Source organism: Galleria mellonella, unplaced genomic scaffold (genome assembly GCF_026898425.1).
Source record: "Galleria mellonella isolate WM207_F2 unplaced genomic scaffold, CSIRO_AGI_GalMel_v1 utg463, whole genome shotgun sequence".
Classification (NCBI taxonomy): Eukaryota; Metazoa; Arthropoda; class Insecta; order Lepidoptera; family Pyralidae; genus Galleria; species Galleria mellonella.
This window is the reverse complement of record NW_026442102.1, coordinates 73188-93755: the sequence shown is the minus strand read 5'-3', so window position 1 is coordinate 93755 and position 20568 is coordinate 73188. Positions and strand designations below refer to the sequence as shown.

The window sequence follows — 20568 nt, the reverse complement described above, 5'->3', positions numbered from 1 at the left end:
AAATCATTTATCAGTGCTTAATTTGAATTATGTACAATAAAGATTTTACAATACATTACAATACATTCTTAGATACATAAATAGACATTTATTATTTTTACACACCACACAAATATTAATCGCTGTACTTATAACTAATGAAACCAATAACAACAATAACATTTAAAAAAGAAACAAACATAAATTATAAATTAACATTCAATTCCGTCTATATATATATATATAGTACTTAAGTATATCTGTGTATACATGTTTTATATTGTTCTATTACATTAATATACGTTTAATACAAATATTTCAGTTTAATAGTACATTACATTGTTTCTTGTTAGTAATCCTAATTGATTTAAGCATAATTTTTTTTATGACAGAATAATACTAATAATTCCAGTATTTATTTTTTATTACAATCAAACAAGTAATAATAAAAACATTCCATATATTAACAGAAAGAAAATATATTAACAGAAAATACATCGTTCAATATAGATCTGATGAACACAAGAGAAGTAATTATATTGTAGTAAACGGAATCACTAAGTTATGACAGCGAGCACAAGTACATTGGATTTTGTGTTATAGTATTTGTAATGATATAAGTACTTTAATATAATTATACAGTGTAATGTAACAGTTATACTTATTGAAAATGCTATTTTGACCTTAATAGATTGTTAATAATTAAATCAGCTTATTACAACAAAAATAAAAGGTATGTACGTTTTACTGATGATGTTGATATTTCATTAATATGTATATACATGTATACATATATAGTTTAATTATGAATTAACTACGAATTTAATGCTTAATTAATTTTGTAGCCTAAATTTCGGCTTCACCGGTAGAACCCGACAAATCTGCAAGACCGTCAAATGTTGCGTGCTGAACCAAATCTGCCAACTTTTACTCAATAAAGACTGACACAGCAGGAGTGGCGGCACTGCACTCTTCGCCGCCCGTGAGCTCGAGGAGCATCGTGAAGGTGAGGTTCCGGATCTCCTGAGCGCTCAGCACCAAATTGTAACCACACTCTAGAGTCTGCTTGATCTCTGCACACATTAACGAGTCCATTCCCAATTCTGCGAAGCTAACGATCTTCGATATGCTGCTCAAATCCCTTATTCCTTAAAAAATTAACATTTTAAACCTTAGATTATATTAGAGCTGAGAACACTCGCACTTTACCTTAACTTTTAATTTATAAATAAATTAAAAGTTAACGTAAAGTTTATAAATAAATAAAAATTATAAAGGCTTATAAAATATATAATAGTACAAAGAAGTTTACGAACCAAGCATTGATTATTATATAAGTAGGTAGGTATTATATGTATTTATAGTGTATGTATTTATGTAATATTTTACTATATATTTCTATATTTTATTTAACTGTATATTTGTTTATGTATTAATAGTTGTAGCACTTCAGCTGCCCGCTAACGAAATGCTTTCTCACTGTACTGGGTTGACTGGAAGAGATCTCTGTCAGAGATAAGTCCACCCTTGCTCACAACATTTATAAACATATTATTTTATATGTAATTTACAAGCGCAATAAAGAATATATATTGATTGTATTACACACACAGCTAATAAAACTTGTGAAAAATTTATGTTTTTATGTGACTTGAAATGTCAAACAATATAATATTATTATACTCGTAGTCTACTTAATATTGTGGTCATGTATTTTACATCATTGCTTAATCTACGAGAATGTTGTAAGACCATATGGAAGCAGTAAATAATAGTTTTTCCAAGATGGTCGATATCATGACTCTGTCCAGACAACTTGTATTCAAATAATGTACCCAGAATATTAGCGACGCTCTTTACCGCGTCCTGCTTCGGAGTTCCGAGTGCTCGACATTTATCGGGCAGTACTGTGGAAGCCACCACTGGGTATCCCAGAGCCAGTACAGTGTCCAGAGTTTGCATGCATGACGCGATACTTTGCGGCTCCGTACCGGCTACCACCGTTGTTTTGCCGTCCACGTTGTTCTCGAGTAAGCCCACATCGCCTGCAGATTAATAGAAGTTTGCCTTATTATTTTATCATGTATAAAAGAAATTGTGTAAAAAAAATCCCACAAAGTTTACAAAAAATCTTAAATAATTATACGAGTAATGTATTCTATGATATTCAAAGGTGACGGTTACTATATACTATCAAGGAGGCGTCAGAATGTTTACAATAGCAACATATTATATATATATATATATATATATATATATATATATATATATATATATATATATATATATATATATATATATATATATATATATATATATATATATATATATATCGATATCGATACGCTATATAACTAGTTGCACAAATAAAAAAGGTGTAAAATATATAAATAGTCAAATATGTTACACTTCAAAACAAAGTCATACCGATGGCGCCCCACTGCACGGCGAGCCCGGGCAGCCCGTCGGCCTGGCGCCGCTCGACGACGCGCTCCATGGCGGAGTTGGCGTAGCCGTAGTTGCTCTGGCCGGGGTTGCCGCGCCCGCACGACACCGACGAGAACGCCACGAAGTAGTCCAGCTGCGGCGCCAGCTCGCGCGTCGCCGCGTCCAGCGCCTGCGTGCCTGCAACAACCGCACACGCACACAGTACGCACACACTCGTCCCGCGGGCTCGCGCCGCGCACGCGCACAGCCGCAGCCTCGCCACGCTCACCGTCCACTTTCGCCTTCGCGACCGCCTCGAAGTCCGCGGCCGTGAGGTTCTCGAGGAAGGCGTCGCGCAGCACGGCGGCCAGGTTGAACACGCCGCCGACGGGCCCCAGCGCGACCGCCTCGCGCAGCAGCGCGCGCGCGCCGCCGGCGCCGGTCGCGTCCGCCTGCGACACCAGCACCGCCACGCCGGCCTCGCGCCACCTGCACACACCGCCGGCTCAGTGCCCGCCGCTGGCTCGCGCACTACTCACACCGCCCGCTGCCCGCCGCACGCTACCTGCGGATGCACATGCTCTGGTAGCCGGTGCGGACGCCGCTGCGCGAGTTCAACACGAGCCGCGTGGCGCCGCGCACCACCAGCCACTGCGCCAGCTCGAGCCCGAACCCGCCGAGGCCACCTGCACACCACATGCGACTCTCATCACTTGGAGAACTTATCGCTGTCCATTGTCGAGCACTCTCTCGATAAAAAGTCAAGTCTAGGAATTCTGGGCGTTGATATATCTTGCGACGTCCAGTTTTGCGGTCATCTGGAGGAGAAGGCTAAGATAGCTTCCAAAAAGTTAGGAGTGCTCAATAGGGTGAGACGATATTTCATGCCAGAACACCGCCTGAAATTATATAAAGCCCAAGTCAGGCCGCATATGGAATACTGTTCTCACCTGTGGGCAGGAGCGCCACAGTAGCAACTCTTCCGTTAGACCGCATTCAAAGTCGGGCGGCTGCATAGTCAACGCCTTACTGCGCGACTTGACCCATTGAAACTGCGCAGAGATATCTCTGTGCATCTTCTACCGAATTTATCATGGGGAGTGTTCTGAGGAATTGTTCGGATTGATACCTGCTGCTGATTTTCACCACCGTACAACTGCGCCACAAACTAAAGTTTCATCCCAATCATCTGGACGAGTGGCGGTCTTCCACCGTGCGTTTTTCAAGGCACTTTCTTCCACGCACAACCATTCTTTGGAATCAACTTCCAGCAGCAGTATTTCCGAACCGATACGACAACATAACCTTCAAGAAAAGAGTATATTCCTTTTTAAAAGGCCGGCAGCACACCTGCAATGCCGCTGGTGTTGTGGGTGATCATGGGCGGCGGTAGTCACTTACCATCAGGTGAGCCGCATGCTCGTTTGCCCCCTGTGTTGTAAAAAAAAAAAAAAAAAAAAAACTCTCGACGACGTCTCGCACGCCACTTACCCACTAACACGTAGCTCTTGGCGGGGTGCATGTAGGTGCGCGGGATGGCGGATATCAGCTTGTATATCACGCGCAACAACACTTTTCCGATTGCTTGCCGGTCGCCATGTATCTGGATATGTTCAAGTAACAACATTTAAATACCCACAATTAGGATACAAAAGGATAAATGCAAAAATTATTTATGTGCATATATACCGGAAGGCCTGCTCGAGCTGGTGGTCGGCGTAGACGGTGGCAGGCAGCGGGCGGACGGCGCCGGTGGCGATACCCTCCGCCATACAGCGCACTACCGCCGCCTTATCCGCGTCGTCGCCATGCGCATCGAACAACGCATCCAGAAGGATGCCGTGAAATGTCGTGTTCTTCAAGAAGATCGACATACCCTGGAAGATGATCAATAGAATAGGTGTACAAAATTTTTCAAATCGACACATAATAGAATAAGTGTATACAGTTATATACTAACGAGAGAAGTGTTGTTGGACAGATCGAGCTTGCCGATCTCCAGGAAGCGGCCGCCCTCAGCCAGGCAGCGCACCGAGGCGAGCAGCTTGTCGGCAGCGAGCGAGTTGAGCACGAGGTCGACGCCGCGGCCGTGCGTGCGTCGCATCACCATCTGCTCGAAGGAGGTGTCGCGCGAGCAGCCGATATTGGCGTCGTCCAGCGCCGGGAAGCGCTCGCGCAGGAAGGTGCGCTTGTTGGCCGTGCCCACGGTCGCGAACACAGTGCAGCCAGCGTGCAGCGCGATCGCGATGGCGGCCTGCCCCACGCCGCCGGTGCCCGCGTGCACCAACACTGTCTCGCCTCGCCGCATGCGCCCGCGTACCGCCAGCGCGTAGTACGCCGTCGCGTACGCCACCGGCACCGTCGCCGCCTGCTCTAGCGACCACGCCGCAGGCACCTCCCACAGGAACCCCTTGTCGGCCACCACACTGGTCGCGAGCCCACGCGCCGCCACCATGCCCATCACGCGTGCGCCGCTCGACGACCGTCCGCTAAACTCGAGCCCCAGGATGCACTCCTGCACTGACACAACGTTTCTATCAGCAGACCAGAGACTTTTTACAAAAGTCAATTGCTTGGGTACCTCTGTCCCATTCTTGTTTCAACCGTGAAGCAGTTGTGTTTGCATGGATGTGTTTCGGTTTGAAGGATGGGATATGGCGTAAATTTACTGGGTACAGAAGAATAACACCTGAGTCCTCAGGAATGGCAACGCATGGAGGGTATCATGGGCGAAACAGTATACTCCGCTATGTCCATGGTATTGCTTATGTCTGTAGGCGACGGTTACCACTTTCCATCAGGTGGACCGTCAGCTTGTTTGCCATTCTAAGTTGTATAATATATATACTGTTAGCGCAGCAGGGGTTACTATTCCATTACAACGTTTCTATTAGTATCTCACTCATCGTCTCACGACAAAGTCAGTCGGTTGTCTAAAGATCGCCCGTGTTACCTGTCCAGCGAGATTGCTCGGCAGCGCGTCCGGCGGCAACTTGCCGGTAGCCAACATGATATCGCGAAAGTTCAGCGGCGCGTAGTAGACGCGGCATAGGTCCGTATGTGGTGGCCACTGTTTCTCAGCTGCAAACCTCAGTGGACTCTCGATCCATCGCAGCGATGACAGGTCCCCGCGAGTCAAAATATTCACGTACGCATGCTCCACCTGCGATAGCGCACCGCTGAAATAAGTTTCAGTAGAGCCGTGAAGGAAGTACCGAACCCGTTGAATGTGAAAGTAGAGGTAAACCTGTAGCTGCATTTTGTCGGCCTCATCGAGCAGTAGATGCCTGTAGGATCCCCAGACGCCGTCGCGCAGCACATTGACGGCCAAGTCCTTGCGCAGCTGCGCCGCGTACGCGGGCGCGGCGGGCGAGAAGGGCTCGCGCTCGCCGGGCAGGTGGAAGACGCGCAGCGCGCGGCCGCCCGGCTCGGCGCGCAGGCACGCGGCCAGCCCCAGCGCGCCGCCGGCCGCCGCGCGCGACACCGCCGCCACGCGCAGCGCCGCGCCCGCGGCCTCCGCGCGCCGCAGCGCCGCGCGCAGCCGCGCCACCCAGCCGAACGAGCGCTCCGCGCCCAGCTCCACCACCGCCAGCTCGGCGGCCGCCGCGCGCCGCCGCAGCAGCACGTACTCGTGCCCGGCGGCCGCCTGCCGCGACACGGGCTCCAGCCCGGCCCGCTCCGCCGCCGCGTCGCCCAGCGCCGCGGGCGCCTCTTCCAGCAGCACCATGCCGCCCTCACAGAGCGCCTCGGCCAGATGACCCAGCACAATACTACAATCGTCCCGTATCGCCACGCCACCTGCCAACACCATGTGACACTCGCTGTCGGGTGCCATTTGACTCGCGTCCTTCCTTGTCACCTGCATATTAGAAATTTCATATATGTAAATATTACCCTTAGTTGTTATAGCAAGTGTATATGTGTGAGTGCGCATGCGAATCACGTATTCGTATGATATAGATAGTGATAGTAGGGTAGTATAGGTCAATAAAACCATTGTAGCGGTGTTAGTACTACTATATTATCCTTTTCCTCCTATCACACGGCAATAAGACTTAGTTAACTATTATATTCATTGCCCTGACGAGGTATTGGCAGTATTGGCAGTAGTACGCGAGAGAGTAGTAGTGCATCTAGAATGCAACGATACAAGATTTTATTAGGCATTTAGTGTGCACAAAATGTATTCGCACAGATGCCCGTACAACCGGCGCCTCATTTTCACTATGCGCACCGTATTTGATCGCCGCCACCTGCTAATTGATGATTTGGTATTTTGCATAAATTACGCATCACACCGTGAACTGTCCTGAGGTGTTGAGTGTATAACATGTATACTATTGGTAGCCTATTTCAAATAAGAAAATAAATACCTTTACATAAAAATCTTGAAGCGTCGCTAAGTAGAACATAGCGGCTGCACCAGCGGCGAGACTACACTCAGCACGCACTTGCGGCTGGCCATCCAATATTTGCAATATATGCGGAGTTAGTAGCACTTCAGCTGGTCGATTCAGTGATGCTTCTGTAATCTTTAGACGCAGAGTGCCCACGTTCTCCAGTAATAATTGAGTGCAAATGGTGAGAGCGTCTCGTTTCGGAAAGAGGGAGTCTTTAAATGCTTCATGTGTATTATCGTATGCAACGAATACATATTTTTCCAATTTTGGCGATGAATGCTCATTAACGGTCCGTGATATAAGACTAAACTTGACTCCTCGAAATTCTAAACCACCACAAATTATAGTATCAATATCATTATCTCGATAAACCGGTAATTTGTTGATACCTTTTCCAGCAGTCAAGTGTGCCGCTGGATCGATAAGTACTCGTTGTATCATAGTTGGTATCATTAACTCACGTGTTTTTTTACCAATAATACAAAATTGCAATATTGTATCCATAAAAGTAACCCAATTTCCATTCCAAACAAGTTCGCCTTTTATTCTTCTCGGGTCTGAACAATATATTCCACAAAATGCACCACAGTAATTGTATCCTCGAATTCTCAATTCTCTATATACGTCACTGCTATTGAGAGATAATAGATCTGGTTCATCAGAATGAGAAAGTGGTGGAATTTTGACTCGTTCAATAGCGGTATTCTCTGCAAGTCGCACTTTACCTGTAACTGCAACGGTGGCTCCCTCGCACACACTGAACTCGCCTGTTCCACTTAGTATTGTCACTAAAAACCGGACTGGAATATCCTTTGACATTGTAATTGCTTGTTGAAACTGTATATCCTCAAAGACGAGCGCTGTGTCTTCAAAGTTTTTGTTGCGAAGTTTGGCTACAGTTCGCCAGACAAGATCCTGAATAAAAATGTATATTACTCAAAACAATTTAACTTGACATGGAAAATCCTTACCAATATTATAAACGAGGGATGTAAAGTGTGAAAGAGATATTGAACGGAGAGTGAAAGCGGGAAATAGTATTAATGGTGCACTGCACTCAATTATGGCAAGCAAAAATATATCGAGCGAAGCTTGCCTTGCCATAATTCGGGGAGTATAGACCCCAACACATATATTTATGGAACCAAGTCGTGGGTGTGGCAGAAGAAGAATGAAAGTAAGATAAATGCTTTAGATAAAAATCAAAAAGAGAATATTGCATTGGTTTGGCCATTTGGAGAGGATGGATAAAAGAAAAATTACAAAAAATATTTATTAAACAAGGAACCGCCCTAAATAGACGTACGAGTATGTTGATCGAATAGGCGACGTGCTGAAAAAGGACCAAATTAAAAGTTTATATGAAAAGATTGGTGAATGTGGAAGAAATGAAAAAAAGGTTTGTTTGAATCGAAACATTTGGCGTTCCATTGTTTCTGCCTACCCTAATGGGAGACAAGTGTGACATATACGTATGTGATATTATAAATAAGAGAGTAATTTTAGCGTCTTAACAGCTAAATAAATTAGTTCAAAATTTAGTATATACATTGTATGAAACCCGTACAATTTGTAATATTAAACAACCAATGTAGTTATTTGTACACGCAGGCATTTAAGTATGTCAAATAAAATAGTCTGTATAATTCAGCAGTTAAATCGAGACATTTTATTATCATTTATATGAGATACAGAATAGAATAGGTTACTTTTGTTCCGTTCAGTGAACATTTTTCGGCCAGATAAACGAAATTGTGCGTAAAAGCGAGTGTGAAATATATTAGATAAATTACTACATTAAGCGACTCACAATGTATCCAGCAGCAGGAAAGAGCACGCGGCCGCCTATACGATGGCCGGCGAGGTAGGCGTCAGACGCGCGCGCGAGGTCGAGCTCGACGACGTGCTCGCCGGAGCGCGCGGCGGCGCCGAAGTGCGCCACGCTCCACTGCACGGAGTGGTCCCAGCGCACGCGCGCCGCCAGCCCCGGCGTGCCGCGCGGCACCGGCCACGCCGCCGCGGGGTACAGCCGGCCCGCCGCCGGCTGCGCGCCCGCCGCGAACAGCCGGCCCAGCGCGGCCAGCAGCTGCACGCGCGGCTCGGGCCGGTCGCGGCGCACGAGCGGCACGTGCGCGGCGGCCGCGGGCAGCGCGCGCCGCAGCACCGCCTGCAGCAGCGCGTGCGGCGCCACCTCCACCACCAGCGCGCGCGCCGGCACCGCCGCCAGCGCCTCCGCGAACCGCACCGGCGACAGCATGTTGTTCACGTGGTACTCTGCGTCGCTCAGCTTCGCTGCAACGCGATCGGTCCGCGGTCACTCTACGTCACGCTCCCCTCGCACGCACATTTTGTACAGTGAAATCGGAAAACGTACTAACCGATTTCCGAGTTCCACTGATCTCTAGGAAGCGAGGATGAGACCCAACGCGACGTACGCGGTTTGGGATCGGGTATGAGGGTTCGCAGACGGTCGCGATACAGCGGCGCAGCCGCCGCGATGTACTTGCTATGGAACGCTACGCCGCTACTATTCACAAGGCGCGCGAATATTCCCGCCGCCGACAACTCGGCCACAAACTTCTCTATTGACGGAACTGGACCAGATACCTATTAAGACACGTATACATATAATAATTCCATATTAAAATATATTATGTTCAAAATTAGGGACTAATACAATTTAACTCCCGAACGTCCCATTTATTTAGTTTTTATTTAATTATTTACACTTTATTGTATCATTTAAAAAACAACAAATACAGTAAATTTTAATGATAAATTATATAAAATGTGACTTTTATTAAGCAATCTCTTCTAGACAACACAATGTGAGTAGAGAACATTGAGAAAAAAGATAAAGAAGAAGAGGTGGTGCACTATCTGTCATTGTGAATTAAAAAAAATATCATACAGGTGAATTTTACGAATCTATAACTGGTACGCACTGTAACACTGTCGGCGGCGTTGTGGCATGCGGGCACTAGGTCGGGCGGACAGCACTTGGCGCACTGCTCCCACGTGAGGCCGACAGCAGCCATCGCGCCCGGTGACAGCGCAGACTCCACGATGCTGCGCCCACGCCAGTACGCTGCCAAGACGACCTGCTCCGCCGTTAGGGTCTCGTCCGCATACGCGCACCCTGTACACACGAATTGCCAATATATCGTAACTCGTTCGACGCAGATATGTTTCCAAACATTTTATCTCTCGGCGCAGTGAACTGACCTAGTTCGCCGACGGAGTGTCCGACGATGCCGTCGGGGCGAATGTCGACGGCGCGCAACACGTCGACAAGTGCTACCTGCACGGCCGCAATGGACACGAAGGAGTTGACGACGTCCTCGAAAGCGATGTCGGGCGCGTCAGTGAGCATGTGCTGCAGGTCAACGCCATGCGGCCGGAGAGCGGCAGCCGCACGCTCCACTGCAGCCGCGAACGGCGGCACGTGCATCAGCGAGCGCGCCATGCCCGCCCACTGCGACCCCATGCCCGAGAACACGAACCAGATCGGCCGCGGCTCGCCGCTCTCCAGTTCCTGCGCAGCGAATAGAATGCTAGCCTACTTTGTTAATCGTATTTCTACAGGTCTACGCATTTAATAAAGTTTAATTTCCTTTTTAACCTAATTTATAAGCCCTTAGATCTTATTCATAAAAACTAAATCCTCTTATAAATCTATTTTAATTATTAGAGTGCTTCGTCACTCCCTTTCGACTTGAGCATTTAGCGCAAAAGAAAAAGTGGAGGATGGCGCTTACTATAATTTCCTCGACGGGCGGGTCGGCGAGCACGCGGTAGCCGCGGTGCGCGTGGCCGGGCACGGCGCGCGCGTGCACGGCGTCGAGCAGCGCGTGCAGGGGCGCGTGCGCGGCGTGCTCGGCGGCCAGCTGCAGCAGCGCGCGCACGGCGGGCTCGGTGCGGCCCGACGCCAGCACCAGCCGCGGCAGCGCGTCCGCGCCGCGCTCCGCCGCCGCCTCCGCCGCCGCCTCCGCCTCCGCGCCGTCCGACTCCAGGATCACGTGCGCGTTCGCGCCGCCGAACCCGAACGAGTTCACCGCCACCAGCCCGCCCTTCCACGGCGTATTGCGGTCCACCACCTTCGGTACGAACTCCGTTTTGGTACAATATACTAGCATATCCTCGTATATACAATGTTATTTCCATATTACATTTTATTAGACAATATAAAAACGAGAAGTCAGTATTTTTTCATACATTTTTTCACCAATTTTGAACCTACTTGTATTTTACAATTTTTTTCCAGTGTAAATTCTATATTGATTTACTCACGAGCAAAGGCCGCTTTTTTACGGAATGAAATCTCACTTGTTTAATAAAAAGTATATAAATGTAACCATAAAGAAAAAAGGGTAAAGAGATTTTTATTTAATGGGTGAGTATAGAATGGTAACGTCGCCGTCACTATCGGTATACGCTAATGGCTAACTAGATGAAAGCAGAGAACCGCGTGGAAATCGACCTAATGGAGTATATTGCTAGCAGTGGGGCTATTAGACTCCATTATTAACAATCTCTTTCCCCCGGGTAAAAAAGGTATTTTCAGAGTCGACAACATGCGTGTAATGCTCCAAGTATTACAGGTGTTCATAGGCTACAATAACCGCTTATCATCAGGTGGACCGTATACTTGTTTACTACCTCAGCGGTATAAAAAATTTAAAAGAACTGTACCTTAATTCGGCCATCACTAAGTGCTGGGATGTCTGGGTTAGGAGTTTTGTAGTGCAGATTTCCAGGAATAACACCCTTTTCCATTGCGATCAATACTTTGGCGATCGAACACAAGCCCGATGCGGGCTCCGAGTGTCCCATGTTAGATTTCACCGAGCCCAGCAGTAGTGGAGTCTTCCGGTCTTTACAAAACAGTTCAGCAATTGCGTTCACTTCCTGCGGATCGCCCACCTGAAATGGAATAGTGACAATTAATTCTAATAAAAATATTCAGCTATTTTTCAAATTCTAGATGCCCGACCATTTAGGCTCTAGATATTTCTTAATTTTAAAGGAGTGTATGGATTTGAAAGAAATTTCTTAAGAAAGTGGACAAACCCATGACATGAAATAAATACTACATGATCGCGTACAACATGGTTTCAGAGATATTTTCTTCTACTGACGCTAAGGTTACAGAATGAACTCCCTATTGAGATTTTTCCAAAAAACTACAGCATGGGGTACTTAAAAAAGGGGTATAGAAGTTTCTTCAGGGTCGGTAACGCGCGCGCAATGTTCCTGGTATTTTGCAGGCGTCCATAGGCTACGGTAACTGTTTACCATCAGATAGGCTGTAAGATTGTTTGCCACACTAAAGTGGTATAAAAATTGTAATTAAAAAATAATTAATAATATAAAATCCCGAGTTGCGGCTACTAATATGAACCTTGGTGCCAGTGCCGTGAGCTTCGACGTAGACGACGTCCTGCGGCCGAAGGCCCGCCTGTCGGAAGGTGTCGGCGGCGAGCTGGCGCTGCATGTCGCCGGCGGGGTAGGTGATGCCCTGCTCCTTGTGGCCGTCCGTGTTCATGCGCGCGCCGCGCACGGCGGCGTACACGCGCCGCGCCTGCGCGCGCCGCTGCAGCAGCACCGCCACCGTCGCCTCCGAGCGCACGTACCCGCGGCCCTCCGCGTCGAACGATGCGCAGCGCCCCTCCGGTGACAGAATATTCATTTGTTGAAAGCCGACTGAATAACCAGGGTTCAGGCAAAGATTAGTACCAGCGACAACTGCCGAGTCGCAATGACCCGATTTTATTGCGTCTACGGCCTGAACGAGAGCTGACATAGAGCTAGAGCAAGCAGTGTCGATCGCAAGCGACGGACCTTTGAAATCAAACGTGTAAGATATGCGATTGGGAAACATTGCACCATGGCATCCGATGAGAGCATAGCCATTAACCTTCTCCAAATCCTGGGTCCACATGTCAATGCTTTCTGAATTAGAGACACCAATATAAACGCCAGTACGAGTACCACGTAGTTCGACAGGGTTGAACCCGGCGTCTATTATAGTCTCGTAGGTCACCTCTAGCAACATACGTAGCTGCGGGTCCATGTTGTGCGCCTGTTTTGCGTGAACGCCAAAGAAAGTAGCATCAAAGTGCGATAAGTTTTTCAGTTTTCCATTACGTTCTGGTAATCCACACAGACCTGTTAAAAATATCCATTATATAATTATAAACTAAAGGATTTATTTTTAATTGTACAGTTCACTTATTCTTTACTCTACATCTGTCTCTCACAGTCGTCTCTACAACCCCACTACCTGTCACATTGCCTTCCACAATCGGATAATATCTCATAAATTCGATTCTTTTACGCACGTGGACTCCACTGCGATATATCTTTCAAACAGAAATAAACCATTAACTAAACTCATTAAGAGTTAGTGAGAGAAACGTAAAGGCACAAAAGTACCGGGAGTCCAGCGCCTGTCGTCAGCGGTGACGAGATCGACGCCGTCGAAGAGCTGCTGCGCAAACTCGTCGATGGTGTCGGACTCCGGCAGGCGACCCGACAGGCCCGTTATCACCACGTCTCCTGCATTCTTGCTGCCTCGTTGAAACCCGTTCACCGTTGCACTGGGCATCTTCGAACTAATGCAATTTCACTTTCTGTAATCAAATGAACTATATAGGGAAGCAAATGCATAAATACAGAATAGTACTCCTTCGTAACGGAAGATACCATGCAAAATCTCTTATGGTCTTTATTTATGATAATTAAATAACATACAATCATGTTTATCACAGGTATTGCACTTCACGTGCTTCAATCAAGAGACGGACGGGGGTAAAATAATGGCTGTACACTATATGTATGTGTAAAGATCACGCAACATGTGTAAATTCATATCGTGTACGAAATATCTAGCCGTGTTTAATATACATCTCGCAATAAGCATTTATTCATTTAATTACACTTATTACGACTTATCTAAGGAAGTTATTTAAACCCTAGGGCTGTAGTTAAAAATCAGCATAGAACAGGATCCTTATCAGGATTTTCCTATGTCCGTGCGTCCATCCGAATGTCTGGCGTCTTTGTTATAGAGCCATATCTCAGCAACTACTAATACCTTCAAAACTAATTTTAGAATATAATTAATGTGTTATCGTTAGCTCTATAAAAATATATTTACCATATGAAATAAAACAATTATTTCAGGTCACTGCCGACTACAAGGTAGAGTAGCTAGGAGACCGGCCGCATTGCCGCAATGAATAACGTTAAATATGCCTTGGCCAAAATATATATTGTGGACCATGTAATTAATAAGGGCATTATACAAAATACTCGACCATTATTAGGGTTAGGTTTAGGTTTATATAATAAACCTAAACCTAACCCAACCTAAAAATCATGACGTTTATTTAGATTTAACGTCAAAATTAAAAACAATAGTAACGAAACATGTTTTTATTACTCTGCCTCATATGTGATAGACATTCTGTATAATACCCGAATAATTTAATTATTTAAATAATTATTTGAACAGTTATTTATTTGTTTATTTACAGGAAAACCAGGACTACACCAGAGCAAATAGATATAGTTTAGGATCTTAAACCAAGCCAATAATAGAGTTTCACAAATAGCAACAATACAGTAGTACAAAAGGCGCTGCACACACAGAAAAAAAAATAGGAATTGACAAAAAAAAAACAATTATAAACAAATAAAAGGAATGAATATGAATGAATAATAATGAATGAAATACAAATATTTGATTACCATGTGGCCTTCTCATCCATACAATACGTATTTAAACAGAGTATGAATAAAAAAAATTGATTACTCAGTTGGTCTCTCGCTGATATTATATTTTTCGAAAATAAGTCGATATTAAGACTTAGAATGAGTATTAAAGTTGTTACTAGCTCTTTTGTTGTTATCAAATTGTCATCTCATATTGGTCATTTTTCATAATGCCCAGGCAATTTTTATAATGACCCTTTTATCACTTGGTCCTTAATAATATATATATATATATATATATATATATATATATATATATATATATATATATATATATATATATATATGTATGTATGTATATATATATATATTTATATATATATATATATAAGCAGCTTTCTAGTCTCCAGAGGTTTCTGTCAGCCGCTGGATACTTGTTTGAAAAAATCTATGACCTCTGAGCCCCACGGTCTCAAGATTCCCAACTGCAAACTAATAAATACTTACGGTACTTGATAACGTCGATGTACTGCGGTAATACCTGCTATCCCGGACCTACTTGGAAGGTGAAACAGCGCCAGCATATTAACCCTCACGGTCGCGGTCGTCCCATCCTCTAAGCCATTGACATCCCATCGGATCTCTTGTCATCGCCACGTGTCAAACCAAGTGGTTCTAGATTAGCGGGCGTACCCACAATGACAAGAAGCCGGCCGTTGATGTCATTGATAGCTAAGTGGCGCAACTAACGCCCAGCGCTCTTAAGTCAGGAGACACCGTGATAGCTTAATGTATTGACGTTGTCCCTACACTTACATTGGCGTGGAGTATTCGTTTTGTGTCCCAATATGAGAGAGATTGAAAGTCTGAATTAAAGGTAATTCGATAATCTAATTGTAATGTAGTCAGTAAAAACAAGTACCAAAAACCTACCGTGGTTTAAAATTTCGGTATTCACTTCATAATTTACAGGTACCCACTCCAGAAATCGAGCAAAGCTTCGCAAAGACAAGTCTGAGAGTACATATTCACCTGTTTTAAGGGATCAGGCACCCCTGGAAAATATAACGCCAAGGGTAAAAGAATTAGTAAAATCAGTTCAGTATTTTTTGAGTTTGCCCATTACAAATAAGAATCATTTCTCTTTATTAATTTAGATATTTTATTAATTTACCAGAGGGAGACTTTGTACAAAAGTCGATTGCTTGGGTACCTCTGTCCTATTCGTGTTTCTATCATGAAGCAGTTGTATTTGCATGGCTGTGTTTCGGTTTGAAGGATGGAATATGGCGTGAATTTACAGGGTACAGAGGAATAATACCCGAGTTCTCAGGAATGGCAACGCATGAGGGGTATCATGGGCGAAACAATATACTCTGTTATGTCCATGATACTGCTCATATCTATAGGCGACGATTACCACATTCCATCAGATGGGCCGTCAGCTTATTTGCCATTCTAAGATGTATAAAAAAATATACGTACATAAACTATTATTTATTTCTCGTTCTATCAACGAACGAACCGACTTCAATGTAGTGACAAAAGCAATTATTTTGATTTAAAAACTTAACTACCGTCGTTTGGAATAAAATTTATAATCCTTTCAGATGAAAAAAAGATTTTCCAAATCGTTCTTTTTTTACGGTTTATTTACAGTTAACTGACGGAGTTACGAGGTGACAAACATAAAAAAATACGAATTTTCTTTTTTAGAAATCGATTGATAACTACAGAAAACTAAGTGCTACTTACTGCAGACGTTCGTGTATTATTTATAGTATATACTTGAGATAAGACCACACTTACTATACTCTGTGTGTGTGTCCAGTGTAAACCGCTTGACACATATTAAGTTATTCATTTGGCTTCTGTATATATTATTGATGGCATTCTTGGTAATTATTAAACGATCTACTTTAGGGTTCCGTATTGCTATGCAACAATCTTACAATTTTGTTGTACAGTTTCAAAAGATATTAATTAAGAAATAATAAAATTTCGTTGTTATTTTGACAAAAACAGTCAACAAACCTCGGATCCTTCAAATGTAACGTGAAAAAGCACTTAATGATACTGTGATAATGCGGCCTATCGTCGAAAGTGGAACATTCTCTTTTCGGTTACCCGTATTGATGAACCATGTCGTCTCTGTGTTTGCTCAGGGTGGTGTGCTCACATGTCGTGTATTATAATAAAAATAAATAGTAACAAATCGAAACATCTGCTTAATTATTTATTTCTTGATCAATGCAGATATTGAACAACAGCGTACTAACTTATGGTCAAGTCAATTATTAATTTATTATGTACTGTCGAAACTAACTATACTAATTGTGTGTAAAATTATAAAGTTGTTACGCAATCTTAAGTTATTTAAAAAATGTTATTAATCTAAAAGTTATTTTTTAAATCTTGCAAAATAATTTTAACCCTCAGCTGCACTCGTGGGGAAGTACACATATTTTTAGAAATATTTATGAAAGATTCAGGTTTCGCGAGATTGATGTGCGGTTCATATGCAGTAACGACTTAATTAAAAATATGCCCCGTTTTAATACTCAAAGTAATGCTAAGTCATTTACTTGAAAGTGGCACAATAAAAAAAATACTTTTAAACAGGTATCATACAATTTTATTCTAAAACATCGAGGCAATTTTGGACATATATTTATGTACGAGTACGTATTGTTTATATGCATATATTTATATGTATAGGTTCATTGATATTATTTATATATGTAGGTGTAATCAATTACTTATTATTAGCATATACATATGGAATATTATGTTTAATTTTAACTAGGTATTATTAAGTTTTCTCATTAGCTGTACAGTTTTTACCTTCGAATATTTATAGTTTTTTTTTTCATCTTCTCAAAGGTTGCCTGTAAGAGATTCCTTTATGGAATAAGTCCACTACTGTATATATCATTTTAATGTAAAGTATGTAATTATACATAGAAAATTTCACAATACAGTACAATTTTTATTAATAGAGCGTAAGATCATGAAGCTTCCATACAATCTCTGGGCTATATTGTACATAATTTATTTTATGATACATATACAGCTTCTCAATTCGGTTTAATTTTTTTGTGTTTTTTTGTTTGTTAACTCACAACTCTATCAGTTATGAACTGATTAGGAAAATTCTTTATATAGGATATACTTACAGATTGCTCCCATGGAAATTTATCAACTTCGGTACGGTAGTATAGTTTTTGAGTCAACATAACTGTTTGCCACAATTGAAATCGGTTTTTTATGGACACAACCTTATTGGTACTTATAAACCGTGCAGCTGTATATAATATAATAAAATAACGAATGAAGGTAGCAAAATGCGAAGCTGGGACAAGTCCCATTCTCACATTTTGCTTCTTTGTCACAGTCTCCTTCTCTGGATGTGAATAGAGAGGGCAGGAGAAGTTTTGAATAGAAATGTAGGGAAGGGCGAAATTTTTTTCTCGTTCTCTTTGTGGTACATAGCAAACGTAGGGTATTCATACAAGCTTGTGATTGGGTAAAAGTGAAGAAATCATATCGATTTAGAGAAAAAGTATTTTACGTTTGTGCAAATAGTGTAGTTTCTTAAATATTTGATTCTTATATATTTAAAAAAAAAATTGTGTAATACGAGCAAGTGCTTAGTAAGTAAACAAAAAATACAAAGATATTGTCATAAAAATGTTTTCCCCAAAAATAAACTGATTTGAGCGATGTAGAGACCGTAGCCAGCGGTCCTGTATCACGCTACGCGCCTACAGAAACTTAACATTATCGGTATTAAAAGGGCATCTGTTTTATTAAGATTCAAATGACAAATATTACATATATATAGATCCGTCAGTATTCTACGACTATGACGAAATACTAAAAAACAAGTAGTAGTTAGCAATAGCAGTTTAAAGACGAACTCTAATTTGATTTGGTAACTCTTTATGTTCTGTACCAATCTTTCTAGGAAGATAGAAAATAAGATGTGACCCGTAAAATGTTAAAACCGTATTTTACATTCGGATTTTTTAATTGCTACAGAACCCTAATCGCTGGCGTTCACACGCGAGCCGAGAGTCGCAGCTCGTGTCGTCGCGGCGACAGCTCCTCCATCGCCCATCGGCACACACAATACAAGACTTCCATCTCTGCTGTGTCCGAACCCCGCATATACGGCGTGCCGTTTTTCACAAGCCTCTCTCAACCTCTCCAGCACGGGGGAAAGAGATTTGTTAGTAACGGGGATATAACAGCTTTATTGCTAGCAATATACTCTATCAGGTCGACCTCCATGCGGTCCCCTGAAAACCATCGTGCTGAATTCCAGATGGGCTAACCGACCTGCTTTTTCATTATCACCATCCCTCACTGTTGCCGCGCCAGCGTATACCGTTAGGCAGGGGTTACCATTTCATTATCATCTAAAAACCTCTCCGGCACAAACATACACATAATATGTGTTGCCACACATCACTGTAGTGACTGGTTCTTTCCATCAGGGAGGCGGTTAGCTTGCTAGTCATCCTAAGTTCCATATCATAAAAAAATTTTAAGTACGCGGTGCGGAGTACTTTTTAGGGTAGCACAATAATGCAAATAATTTAAATATATATATATATAATTAGTTAAAATTATTTGTACACCACTATCGGGCAGATATGTTAATTCTTTTCTTTTCTTTTTTTGTATTGTATTTTTTTATAATAACCATCTGCTCTCGTTTATTTGATGTGTTAATTCATTGTGGAAACTTCACTGAGTTATTAATACATCAAATAAATCAGTTATGGCTGTGTTTATTATTTATTTGTTTTAGGTATTGTATGTTTCCCTATTAAAGTAAAATAAAATTAAAAAAAAATCAATTATGTACCATATTTGTAATGCTTTATATAAAATATTTGATTGATTTAGTTTCAATAGAATTTAATGAACAAGTAACTAAGCTGTGTTGAAATTATCACGAAAACACTCGTAAGTGAAATTAGCAACAAATCGATACGAATGATCAATTTCTAATTTATATTTCTATTGAACATATGTAAACTGTCATAGACATTATTATAGTCGTGTCCATTATCCGTCTGTTTACATTTTAATTAAGTTCTATTGAAACAGTTTACAGCGACACTCGCGCGGACGGACGCGCGGACGGTCACTCAGCGACACAGCGACACAGCGACATCCGCTCGCTTGTGAATGTGCCCATTTCAAATTAGAGTTAATAATAACTTATGTTCTCTCTGGTATGTTTCTGACTTTTCAATTCCATTATCTCTCATCGGTATAATTGAAATATGTTAATTATTATTTAAATATCATTTGCGTAATAAACGAAGTATTTGCGCATATTACAATAACAATGCGGTACAGCGTCATTGATACACTTACAATCAGACGTTAACCATTTTAGCAGACTACCTACGGCTTATGTTATTGGTACTGTTTTGTTTTTTTATGGACGATAATAGAATGGTAATCCCACCCACGCTATCGATATTCACTAATGATAAATAAATAAAAAAATAACATAAAATAAATACACCGGCGGGGCACCAGTGAAAGATGATAGGTAAGGATGAAGCAGGTCAGTTAGCCCATCGTGACGAATTTAACAAGAATTGTTCACGATGGTTTCCAGGTGGCGGTCGACCTAATAAGGTATATTGCTAGCAATGAGGCTGTCAAACTCCATTGCCAACAATCCCTTTCCCCCCATTGGGTACTGTATTGTTCTTAGGCGTCTGTTCCCGGCATAAAATAGGCCACCCCTTTCTTTCCTGTAGGAGTCGTAACAAGCGACTAAGGGAGGGCGTGGAATGGGCAGCAGCGTCCCTCTAAAAGCATCTTTAAAGCCTAACTGCATTTGCCAACCCGCCTGCCAAACATAGCAACCACTGGCAAATGTCCCCTTCTGGGGAAGGCTCATATTCAGCAGTGGACATTAGACAGCTGATATGGTGATGATGATTGTATTTTTAATGAATGAACGGCACCGGATGGCTCGCAATTGTGTACAACATCTTACTCAATATATTTATCCTTT

General features: G+C 42.9%; 1 protein-coding gene and 1 long non-coding RNA gene across 2 annotated transcripts; one reads left to right on the top strand and one right to left on the bottom strand.

The window, feature by feature from the left end:
• Nucleotides 1–295: 295 nt before the first annotated feature.
• Nucleotides 296–16359, bottom strand: LOC113512280 (fatty acid synthase-like). Its single transcript, XM_052898624.1, is given in 21 exon segments — nt 296–1127; nt 1815–2024; nt 2407–2604; nt 2696–2895; nt 2972–3092; nt 3898–3990; nt 3993–4009; nt 4096–4283; nt 4367–4921; nt 5360–5569; nt 5654–6265; nt 6780–7721; nt 8617–9098; nt 9185–9413; nt 9752–9945; nt 10032–10341; nt 10565–10903; nt 11499–11729; nt 12208–12974; nt 13242–13438; nt 16278–16359. Coding segments are annotated over 20 exon segments (6291 nt in total). The 5' UTR covers nt 13414–13438; nt 16278–16359; the 3' UTR covers nt 296–906.
• LOC128201481 (uncharacterized) lies at nt 14961–19743 on the top strand. Its single transcript, XR_008253258.1, has 3 exons — nt 14961–15619; nt 18564–18753; nt 19641–19743. It is a non-coding gene; the product is annotated as an uncharacterized LOC128201481 (long non-coding RNA).
• The last annotated feature ends 825 nt before the right edge of the window (nt 19744–20568 follow it).